The sequence below is a fragment of the Ascaphus truei genome, chromosome 3 (genome assembly GCF_040206685.1).
Source record: "Ascaphus truei isolate aAscTru1 chromosome 3, aAscTru1.hap1, whole genome shotgun sequence".
Classification (NCBI taxonomy): domain Eukaryota; kingdom Metazoa; phylum Chordata; class Amphibia; order Anura; family Ascaphidae; genus Ascaphus; species Ascaphus truei.
The window spans coordinates 327,216,574-327,229,341 of NC_134485.1; the positions used below are offsets into that span (position 1 = coordinate 327,216,574).

The 12,768-nt window shown below is 49.3% G+C and overlaps 1 protein-coding gene across 5 annotated transcripts in view; it reads right to left on the reverse strand.

Annotated features, from left to right (window-relative positions):
- SARNP (SAP domain containing ribonucleoprotein) overlaps positions 1–12,768 on the reverse strand; it is a 63,581-nt gene that overhangs the window by 42,395 nt on the left and 8,418 nt on the right. For 2 of the 5 annotated variants that reach the window (XM_075591383.1, XM_075591381.1), the window contains exons 2-4: positions 5,081–5,180; positions 4,264–4,316; positions 3,325–3,401 (exon numbers count right to left, since the gene is read on the reverse strand). In XM_075591383.1, coding sequence (XP_075447498.1) covers positions 3,325–3,401; positions 4,264–4,316; positions 5,081–5,180 — 230 coding nt within the window. Of the gene's footprint in view, positions 1–3,324; positions 3,402–4,263; positions 4,317–5,080; positions 5,181–12,768 lie in introns of those variants that run through there. The other 3 variants (XM_075591382.1, XM_075591384.1, XM_075591385.1) reach the window with 3 other exon arrangements.

Here is a 12,768-nt window from a genome sequence, read left to right on the forward strand (position 1 = left end):
TTGCAGCATTATGCAGACGCACATCCAACATTTATGTCAAAGAATAATTGTACACGAGCCCCCCTGCCCCTCGCGGTTGCAATGTTTGCACACACCGGCTACATTAGCCGACACATTTAATCGACAGTATGTTTCTTTATTAAGTGTGTTGATGTGTTGCTTTTCACCCTCTTTCTGTGTTCTGCTACGACTGGAGCGTAACTGCTTATTCTTCCCTCCCCTTCTACTACACTGCAGCTTCATAGGCCCAGCCACTTCTGTGACGTCACTGGGGGTTTCTCTAGGGTTTTTGGCACAAATTTTTGTTTTGACACAGGGTGAGGGGTTTGGTATATCTGGGTCTACTCGTCACTTTGTTTGTTCATGAGAAAGGTTCCAGAAGGGACCGAAACGTTGCGCTAATAAATCTCACTATTTTTAGCATAGGAGTGTCTGTCCTTTTTTGTATCTATATACATATATACGAAAAAAAATGGTGAACCCAAATGATAATTACGGAAATGCCATAGTTTTTTCATGATAACCTTCTCGAAAACTAGTCTTTTCTAAAATATCCAGTAGGGGTAATATTAACCAATTTCATGTCTTTTGAAACAAAATGATATAGAGTCAGGGTACGTGCAAAACTATGTGAAACGCTAGTTTTATCAGCTACATTAAAGGGGATAATCAAGGGTTTAAATAATTAGGTAGATCTTCAGGGGTGAGTTTAGGAAGCCCCACCCTGTATAAATATCAGAAACTTTGTGGGTTTTGTCCTCACCAGCACAGCAGGAGGCAGGCACACGGTGTTATTCAGAATGCTTTAATGGCCATATAATCCGACGTTTCGGTCGTACAACGCTACCTTATTACAAGGTGAGGGCCCTCGGATTATGAAAGGTAGCGCTGTACGACCGAAACGTGGGATTATATGGCACATTAAAGCATTCTGAATAAGACCGTGTGCCTGCCTCCTGCTTTGCCGATTAGCTTCCTCTGGAACCTGTGGACCTCCCTGGATACGGTGCACTGGCGGCAAAGAACCCCTCTTTTTACCACATGTATTGAGTGCATGCATTACTCTCTTGCATCATTTGGCCCTCCCTATACAGGTGTGAAAACCATCCCACGGTCAAAAAAAATCTCTGAGAACCTCAGAAAAACAGTTATTGATGCTCATCAGTCTAGAAAGGGTTACAACATTTCTGAGTATTTGGGACTCCACCAATACACAGACAGAAAGTCTGGATAAATGAAGAAAGTTCAAGACCACAGTCACACTGCCCAAAAGCTGTCACCCTACCAACATTTCTTCAAACACTAACCGACAAATCATCCAGGAAGTCACAAACCGCAGAGTAACATCCAAGGATCTGCAGGTCACACTCGCCTTTACTCATGTGAGTGTTCATAACTCAACAATCAGAAAAAGACTGAACAAGAATGGTGTTCATGGAAGAAAAGCCAGGAGGAAACCACTGCTCTCTAAAAAGAACATTGCTGCCCATCTGAAGTTTGCCAAAGAGCACATAGATGATCCTCAAGACTTCTGGAACAATGTTCTCTGGAGAGACGAGTCAAAGGTTGAACTTTTTTGCCTCAATGAGAAACGTTCTGTTTGGCTAAAAACAAACACTGCGTTTGAACAGAACTATCTCAACCGGCAAGCATGGTGGTGGGAGTGCGATGGTTTGGGGCTGCTTTTCTGCCTCAGGACCTGAATGGCTTGCCATCATTGATGCAACCATGAATTCTGCATTGTTTCAGAAGATTCTAGGGGAGAATGTCAGGCCATCCATCCATGAGCTGAAGCGAAAGTGGGTCATGCAACAAGACAATGATCCTAAACATATGAGCAGATATACAAAAGAAAGGCGGTAGAAGAAGAAACTCCGCGTTTTAGAGTGGCCTAGTCAAAGTCCCATCAAAATTATGTTACAGGACCTGAAGCAAGCAGTCCATGCGAGAGAGAGAGAGAGAGAGAGAGAGAGAGAGAGAGAGAGAGAGAGAGAGAGAGAGAGAGAGAGAGAGAGAGAGAGAGAGAGAGCAGTTAATACAATATCCCAACGTATTTTTTTATTTATTATTATTTTTTAATCAGTTGTGTAGTTTTAGATATTTATTAAATTCAACTTTAATGCCATTTTTAATGTTTTAATATACCGAGCATCCTTTAATTTCCATAGCAGGCTTTAGCACACCTCCCCAGCAGTGCAAGATGTTTGCAACACTTTCCGGTGTGTGATCATTTATTAGAAACAAAGAGTCTAGGGTGGCACTCACAATTAAAAATTTAGGGACTCAGGTCCCTGAACAAATATTCCAAACAGATATATAGATATGTATATCTATATATATGTGATAGCAATAAACAACCTCATTCAAGTGAGGTATGAAAAATAAACTAGGTTTGTGAATCAAGACCCTTTATCCTGCCAAACTTTTAGATAGAATATAGTGACTTTAGTGAAAGTATACTTGAACTCAAAAGTGAACCTAAACCCATGTAGGGTAGAAAAAATGCCCTCCACTAAACCTTAGATGAGAAATGGTTTCAAAATGTCTTCAGGTATAGGTAGTCTTCCAAGAAAAAGGGAGTGGAGGGCAGGACCAGTCATAGGGGGGAAAACAAACACCATAGGGTCATATCCTATGGACTAATAGAGCAAAACTCTAAAGTAACCTCCAACGGTTATACTCACATACTAGTGAATAATAAACAGGCACATCACAATCAGTGGCAATGCTGTAATGCAATGCTGTGCAGGCATGGGTAATTTCAGGAGAAGAGAAGAAGGCACAACATAGCACAGACGGTATAAACTAAAAACTTTATAACAATATAAAGAGGTCCTAAAGACTGTGCTGGTCTCGCTGGGTGCTCATTTTCACTTGCAAATCCAGTTTACTGCCTCTGCCATGGTGCCAGACACGGTTTACACTAGCAAAGCTACTTGTGGGAGGAAAGTGCTTCAGGGACTTTTAGGTCTCTGCAAATACTATTTGCAAGTAGAGGCACCAGAAGCTCCTGGAGAAAAGGGAGACCACATGACAAGTAGCAGTCTGGAACAGTTGCCAGGAGTGAATTTTTAGGAGCATGGACATGACATTTCGACACACACACACACACACACACATTTTTGTTATCAAATTCTACCATTCAATTGTTCCCAAAATCTTAGAAAAATAGTTCTGACTTGGATACCAAGCAAAATGGCTACATTGTAGTCAAATCCCAGAGGAACAAAAAATATAACACGGAGGAAATGGGTCGTCCCAGGAACTGATAACACGAGGTCATTAGAAGTTACTCGGTACAGATTTAGAATCCCCGGTTCTTACGTTGCTTCCGCTGGTTTGGGAGGAGGAGGCGGCTCATCTTCCTTCACTGGAGCTTCAACTGGCTTTGGATCTTCTTCCTTGAAAGTGAGGAAATGTAACGGTAAAGCATTATGCCTTTACTGCTAGGAGACTCGCCAACACTAAAACAGACTGCAACAAGCTAGGAATATGTATGTGCAGAGCGTGTGTATATATGCATATGCTAGTATGGGATATGAGCTTTGCTGGAATTCAATAAGCAGGTAGGAAGCCACATTTTTGAACTGTTAGAACAGCGGTGCGCAAACTGGGAGGTGCGAGAATTTGTAGGGGGGGTGCGGGCAGTTACAGGGGCCCGCGCTCATCCCAATGCCATTTAAATTAAATGCCGGGGGAGGCGTGAGGCCTCTGTTACTCACTTACCTGCTCTCTGCGGGTATTCGGTGACGCGTCGCCATGGCAACACGGCATCAAATGACGCCGCGGTGTCATGTGTCGTCACGCGGCGCCATGGCAACGTGCGGCATTTGATGCTGAGTCATTGGGAGAGGGGGGCGCACAAACGCTGCAGATCCCGGGCAGAAGTTTGCGAACCCCTGTGTTAGAGCAGGGTGTTGGGGGCAGCGAATATGACCCAAAACATTATCTAGTCAACCATGCAAGGGGTTTCCCCATGTAAACCATCATGCATGGGCTGTAAAAACGATCCACTTTACATGTAAAGAATGGCAGAAATGTACTTTTTGCTTTTCTTTTGCCTACCATTATTGAAAAAGTTGTGGCCTCTTCCCACAGCCTCATATTGCCTAACATTTATTCTGTTGACAAATGTTCTTTTTCATGTGCAATACACGATCTGTTAAAATACTTATATAATAATACTACTACTAATAATAATCAGTCCCCGTCTGACCAGGGAACACAGAAATGCATTATTGGTTTATCAAGTGAGCAGCTGACCTTTACCTCGGTTTCTTCTCCTAGCACATCTTCCTCATTGGCATCATCTTCAGCTGCAGGAAAACAAGGAGAGAAACAAAATCATTAGCGTGAAGACCCTTTAACACGTCTGCATTGCAAAAGGGTCTCAAAAAAGGTGCATTATTCCCTTCAACATTCTGCAATACAGAGCAACACTCAGATTGACTGTATACTTCAATCTGGCTAAAACGCCAGCTAAAGAGGAGGGTTCAATAAAAAAAGGACACTAGCGACTCCCACGGCCCAACGCTAATGCTCTTTCATTCCCTTTAACGTAGCTCACACAGGACCAAATTGAACTAATTATATATGCAAAAGCTTTATTAGATTATAACTAGATGACATGCCATAAATAAGAAATGACCTTTTCTCCCTATCTTTAAATCCAAACCTCCATTATCACCTTATATACTTTTTGTACAATAATTCATCAGATCTATGAATGATGCTTTATATCCAAGTCTATTCTTACAATCTTGCTAGAGTTTTATCCAATTAGGAGATAGATCTACCTATATGTAACAGCCCATATTTTAAATTATTATTATTACAGGTCAGTGTTGTATTTATTATTATGTTCCCCAATAAAATATAGAAAAAGAAAAAGATAACCAACTACAAAAACAGGACAAGAAAAAAAATAGAAGTATTTGAAATAGTGAAACTCAATGGTAAGAACATTATTTCCCCCCGAAATTGCAATACTGACTTACTACTTTTAACGTACAGAAAGGGCAATATAAAATAAAAACAACTTAGGGAGGTTGGTTTTTAATGGAATAATGCATATACCCACCATGTTCCTCTAGATATGTCTGGAGCCTGTTGATCAGATCCTGCTTATTTCCTTTTGCCTCCAAGCCGCGGGCTAAGCACTCCTGTTTCAGCTCTGCCAGCTGCATCATTAAGCAAAAGAGAACTATACATTAATACCAGAAGGTCAACATAGCTTGACATGTCCTGAATGCTTGGCATTTTAATCATACACCTGCAAAGAGTGCTGGAGAAAGGGATACAATAACAGATGTCAGGCGTGCAGCGAAATCATCCCTTTATGAAGGCCAGAGTCCAGATATTGCGGTAATTTGACAATACTGTACAATATAATCATGTGCCATCCTCCAGTGTCTAAACTGAACTTTGTTAACAAGAAGTGAATGCATCTTAAAGAGCGGGATATTTGTAGAGTGTTTTTATCTTTTTTTGGTATGATGGCTGACAATTTTGCACTTGGTGATATTTAATAAAGCTTACCATGTGCATAGCAGGGCTTGTGGTTACTGCTGGACACCACCAGTGATATAGGGTATTTATATGGTGGCCTTTCAAATAAGAATCCAATTGGTAGGAGCCCGCTGGAAAAGGGTGTGGCCCACACCTCCTTTCTCAATGGTTATTCTATATTTTAATAGTAAACATAGGACCTCAGGCACCAGTCATCTGCTCCTTTTCACAGCAAGGACCTTCTATCACCTTGAACCAATATACAGTATCTGCCGAAGATGTGTCAAAGATTTGGCACTTTGAAAGAAACAAAGCTAATCCTGGAGTGTGACACTTTGCACATGTTACCTTCGATTGATGGTGGACAGGGCAGTCCATCGTGTGAGCACCTAAGAAAGACTAGTGTTTTAAATACATGAGAAATTTCCTGACAAGAAAAGCTTAAGTTTTATGTACCTACCTGGACTGAAACAATCGTTTTGCAGATTGAGCATACCGCTTGAAGCAGGTAATCAACTTTTTTTGCGCTTTTCACAGCAACACTTGAAGAATTGTTTAAGACATTGAAATGGGAAGAAAATGGGATCAAAACCAACTGCAAATACTTCGTTATCTTCGCTTTGCAGACTACCTGTCATTATCAGAACTTGCCAGAGCAAGGTGGTGGGCATCCTTGGGCTGCGTTTATAGTAAGGGCTACGGTGACGCAACCGCGTTACGTCAGTCGTTGTAATAGCGATTCCAGCTTATAGTGTAGGAGACGAGAGGGCGACCGGGGGTGTGGGGGCGTGAGCGGTTCGCCCTCATTGGCTGAGCTGCTCACGTGCCGCAGATGTCGAAGGCCTTTAACCTCCAGCGATCGCGTGTAGTCAGCCGTCGCGCCCACTATGGGCACCCGCAACAGACTGCATGCACTTGCTACGGCGCTACGTAACGTCGCAGTAGCACCAATTATGAATCAATATGAGCCTTATGACTCTGATCAAGACCAAGGAGATGTGCAACAAAATAATATCAACGCTACAAAGATCAAAGTAAATGGAATATAGCTACAAGTCTAAAACTACAGCCCTTATTTTATAAACTGCGATAGTGCCCATCTGAAGTGATTTCACGGAAAATCGTGTTAATGCCAGATTGGTGATATCACAGTTTATTTAATGATGGCTTGTATCTTGGCGGGCAAGTAACAATTGATGGGAACCTTTCGAATGAGCACAATAGGACAATGAAGATGGGATGGAGCGCATTTAGAATAAACAAGACAATATTCCAAAGGAATCTTCCACTGTGCCTCAAGCCTGTGTATTCTGTCTGTGAAACTCGGGCCCTGAGTACAAAGAATTCAGACAACTCAAAGTATGGAAAGATGTATGCCGAGCATTACCCGCAGAGACAGGGAAAAAGAATGAATGGGTTCGGAAGCAAACAAGTCTGCGATATCATCACAAGGGCGAAAATGGTTTAAATGGCAGTACTTGAAATGAAAGGACCAAGACCATGACCTAAAGTAAAATGGGAGGACGAAATTAGGAAATGTATCGGAGTAGCATGAAGAGGCTTGCAACCGCAGCACCTGGAAGATCTTTGGGGAGGCCTTAATCTAGCAATGGATTGTCAAGGGTCTGAGATATAGAGGAAAAAAAATGTGTGTGTGTGTGTGTGTGTGTGTGTATATATATATATATATATATATATATATAACCTATACATTTGCACGGCCCGGGCGAGTGGATTTAACATCGTGGCGAGCTCCTATTGGCCCAAGCAGCACACGTGTGGTTCTAGGTGGCGAGTAGATTTTTTGGTGATTTGTCGACCACTGTATGTATGTGTGTGTATTATATATATATATATATATATATATATATATATATATATATATATATATATATATATATATATATATATATATATATATATATATATATATATATATATATATATATATATATACATATACATATATATATATACACACACATACACAGTGGTTGACAAATCACCAAAAAATCTACTCGCCACACAAAAAAATCTACTCGCCACCTAGTACCAAACGTATGCTGCTTGAGCCAATAGGAGCTCGCCACGATGTTAAATCCACTCGCCCGGGGCGAGCAAATGTATAGGTTTGTCGAACACTGTATATATATATATATATATATATATATATATATATATATATGCAAATGTAAATACAACTGTATGCTCATCTGCATATCTTAGGGCAGGTTATATATATATAAATAAAAAAATAAATAGATAATACCGTTCTGTGGCTAATGAAATGCTTTTATTTGTGCGAGCTTTCGAGATACACTGATCTCTTCTTCCGGCGATGTTACAATGAATAAAAGCATTGTGTGTGTGTGTGTGTGTGTGTGTGTGTGTGTGTGTATATCTTATACTATATTAGTGAAAGCACTGTATGTTTGCCTGCCTGGATGTCCGGTGTCCCTAGCGGCAATCTCATTGGTCCCTTGGGCCGCCCGCCCCCGCACACCTCTCATTGGCCTCACACACTCACACCACCCCCTTGGCCCGCCCCCCACACCTCGCATTGGCCTGAGGCGGAGCGACGGGCCAAAGGTCCACAAAAAAAAAAAAAAAAAAAACACACACACACTGTCACACACACACACACACACTGTCTCACACACACACACACACACACACACACTGTCTCACACACACACACACACACACTGTCTCACACACACACACACACTGTCACACACACACACACACACACACACACACACACACACACACACACACACACACACACAGTGTTACATACATTAGCGGGGCTCACAGTGTTAGCAGCACATCTCCCGCTCTCTTCCCCACCGGTCCCGGAGGCTCCGCCTCTCCCTGTTTCCCGTGCTTTCACCCCCCCCCCCCTCCACGTGGGAGCTGCCGGACGGGTGAGTGAGCGGCCGGACGGGTGAGTGAGCGGTCTTCACGTCCCCACACCCCCCTTCACCTCCCCTCACTCACTTCCCCTCCACCCCCCCCCCCCCGGCGCCGCTACAGTCAGCGGGGGAGCGGAGTGATCACCTCCCCTCACTCACTTCCCCTCCACCCCCCCCCCCGGCGCCGCTACACTCAGCGGGGAGCGGAGTGATCACCTCCCCTCACTCACTTCCCCTCCACCACCCCCCCCGGCGCCGCTACACTCAGCGGGGGAGCGGAGTGATCACCTCCCCTCACTCACTTCCCCTCCACACCCCCCCCCGGCGCCGCTACACTCAGCGGGGGAGCGGAGTGATCACCTCCCCTCACTCACTTCCCCTCCACCCCCCCCGGCGCCGCTACACTCAGCGGGGGAGCGGAGTGATCACCTCCCCTCACTCACTTCCCCTCACTCACTTCCCCTCCACCCCCCGGCGCCGCTACACTCAGCGGGGGAGCGGAGTGATCACCTCCCCTCACTCACTTCCCCTCCACCCCCCCGGCGCCGCTACAGTCAGCGGGGGAGCGGCCACAACAGCTGCCTCCCGCCTCAGATCCACGTGGGAGCGGCCTTCACCTCCCCTCACCCACCCCTCACTACACTTCACCTCCCTTCCACCTCCCCTCCACCTCCCCTCACTACACTTCCCCTCCCTTCCACATCCCCTCCACCTCCACTTCACCCCCCCTTCACCTCACCTCCACCCCCCCCTTCACCTCCCCTCCACCCCCCCCCCTTAACCTCCCCTCCACCCCCCCCCCTTAACCTCCCCTCCACCCCCCCACCCTTCACCTCCCCTCCACCCCACCTTCAACCCCCTTCACCCCCACCTTCACTCCCCCTTACAACCTCCCCCCCTTCCCACCTTCCCACCACCTCCCCCCCCTTCCCACCTCCCCACCACCTCCCCCCCCTTCCCACCACCTCCCCCCCCTTCCCACCACCTCCCCCCCCCTTCCCACCTCCCCCCTTCCCACCACCTCCCCCCTCCTCCCCCCTCCTCCCCCCTTCCCACCACCTCCCCCCTCCTCCCCCCTTCCCACCACCTCCCCCCTCTTCCCCCCTTCCCACCACCTCCCCCCTCTTCCCCCCTTCCCACCACCTCCCCCCTTCCCCTCCTCCATCTCCCCCTTTCCCCTCCTCCATCTCCCCCCTTCCCCTCCTCCATCTCCCCCCTTCCCCTCCTCCATCTCCCCCCTTCCCCTCCACCTCCCCCCTCCTCCACCTCCCCCCTCCTCCACCTCCCCCCTTCCCTTCCTCCACCTCCCCCCTTCCCCTCCTCCACCTCCCCCCTTACCCTCCTCCACCTCCCCCCTTACCCTCCTCACTTCCCCTCCTCCACCTCCCCCCTTTCCCCATCCCCCCCTCTTCCCCCCCTCCACCTCCCCCCTTACCCTCCTCACCTCCCCCCTTACCCTCCTCACTTCCCCTCCTCCACCTCCCCCCTTTCCCCATCCCCCCCTCTTCCCCCCCCTCCACCCCTCCCCCACCTTTACCCCCTTTCCCCCTTCACCCTTACCTCCCCCTTCCCCCCCTCTCCCCTCTTCCCCCCCTCCACCCCTTCCCCCCCTCCACCCCTCTTTCCCCCCTTCCCCCCTCTTTCCCCCCTTTCCCTCCTCCCCCACCTTTTCCCCTCCCCCACCTTTACCCCCTTTCCCCCTTCACCCTTACCTCCCCCTTCCCACCACCTCCCCCCCTCCCCACCTCCCCCCTTTCCCCCCCCTCTACCCCTCCCCCACCTTTACCCCCTTTCCCCCTTCACCCTTACCTCCCCCTTCCCTCCCCTCTCCCCTCTTCCCCCCCTCCACCCCCTCCACCCCTCTTTCCCCCCTTCCCCCCTCTTTCCCCCCTTTCCCTCCTCCCCCACCTTTTCCCCTCCCCCACCTTTACCCCCTTTCCCCCTTCACCCTTACCTCCCCCTTCCCACCACCTCCCCCCCTTCCCACCTCCCCCCTCCTCTCCACCGCCCCCCCTTCCCACCTTCCCACCACCTCCCACCACCTCCCCCACCTTCCCACCCCCTTTCCACCACCTCCCCCACCTTCCCACCTCCCCCCCTTCCCCCCTCCCCCCTCCTCCCCCCTTCCCACCACCTCCTCCCCCCTTCCCACCACCTCCCCCCTCCTCCCCCATCCCACCACCTCCCCCCTCTTCCCACCACCTCCCCCCTCCTCCCCCATCCCACCACCTCCCCCCTCTTCCCACCACCTCCCCCCTTCCCCTCCTCCATCTCCCCCCTTCCCCTCCTCCATCTCCCCCGTTCCCCTCCTCCACCTCCCCCCTTCCCCTCCTCCACCTCCCCCCTTCCCCTCCTCCACCTCCCCCCTTCCCCTCCTCCACCTCCCCCCTTCCCCTCCTCCCCCCTTCCCCTCCTCCACCTCCCCCCTTCCCCTCCTCCACCTCCCCCCTTACCCTCCTCACCTCCCCCCTTACCCTCCTCACCTCCCCCCTTACCCTCCTCCACCTCCCCCTTTCCCCCTCTCCACCCCCTTCCCCCCTCTTTCCCTCCTCCCCCACCTTTCCCCCTTCACCCTTACCTCCCCCCTTCACCCTTTCCCCCACCTCCCCCCTTCACCCCACCTCCCCCCATTCCCCTCCTCCCCCACCTCCCTCTTCCCCCTTCCTCTCCTCCACCTCCCCCTTCCCCCCCCTTCACCTCCTGTCACCACCACCCCCTTCGCCTCCTGTCACCCCCCTCCTGTCACCCCCCCCCCTCCCTTCACCTCCTGTCACCCCCCCCCCCCTCCATTCACCTTCCGGCAACCCCCTCCACCTCCCGTCACCCCCCCTTCACCTCCCCTCACCCCTCCTTCACCTCCCCTCACCATCCCCCACCACCCCCCCCCTCACCACCCATCCTCACCTCCCCTCCGCCCCCCTTCACCGCCCCTCACCACCCCTCCGACCTCACCTCCCCTCCTTCAACGCCTTTCGTCCGCCCTCCCGCCTCTGCCTTTCGCCCACCCGCACTTCTGCCTTTCACCCGCCCACCGCTCACATTCCCGCGCCACACAGTCGCCGCACGCACTAAACAGACCTGCCACACTCGACACACGCCCGCCGCCTCTCACCCACCCCACACACTCGACACACACCTACCGCCTCCTGCCCCTACGCAACAATATCACTGACCAGCTGTCACCTGCACTCGCCACACACCCGCCGCCTCGCACCCTAGCAGGACCCCGAACCACAGCCAGCACTCACTACCCACGCGCCACCCGTACTGAACACCCACCCGCCGCCTCACACACGCTCACACCCTAGCAGGACACACGCCTCACATTTTCACATCACTTATGTCACCAAAATATACATTGTACTGTGGTGTGTTTACAATAAACCATTTTTATACAACATCGTATTACATTTTCTTCCATCTTTCTTTTCAACATTATTATCCAACCTTTCCAACAAATAGTCACCTATTGTTCCACAATTTATAAATAATACGACTTATTACGCATTTACATCCCGGGCAACGCCGGGTCTCTCAGCTAGTATATATATATTCATGTGTGCTCATTTGCATGTCTTAGACAGTCTGCAACCCTGCCTTTCACCATTATCACCCAGCATGTACGTATGTCTTTATTTATATAGCGCCATTAATGTACATAGCGCTTCACATTAGTAATACATGTGGTAATCATATAAATAACAAATAATATACATAACAGGTCATGGGAATAAGTGCTTCAGACTTAAGAGTAACATTAAGGAAGAGGAGTCCCTGCTCCGAGGAGCTTACTATCTAATTGGTAGGTAGGGAGAACGTACAGAGACAGTAGGAGGGAATTCTGGTAAGTGCGTCTGCAGGGGGCAGAGGGACAGCAGGGAGAAGGGACAGCAGGGTATCCCCCCTCCCCCTCCACACACACCCCCTTTCCCCTTCTCCCTGCTGTCCCTTTGCCCAGCTGGTATGTATTCCCTTTAGTGGTGTTTGTGGCATCTTTATTGTATACATGTGATTCTGCCTGCAGCCTCTACATCCATGCGCTCTGTAGCTGCTGTCACGGAGCGCTCTGGCCCGCCCCCCTCCCTTCACTTCTCATTCCTCCCTCCTTCCTGTTGCCTGTCATTGCGAGGCAACCCAGGACTTGAGCGCCACACATGCGCAGTAGAGCCCGTTCCTGTGGCTGAGGGGGTTCTCCCATAGGTTCCCTAGTTACCCATGATGCTCCTTACTGCAGTGAGCACATGAGATAGACGCGAGGTGATGACGTCATCTGTCCCTCACAGGTTGCAGTTACACAGGTGTGTGTAATTTTGTTTTCAATTAAGGTAGTTAGTTATGGGTATAT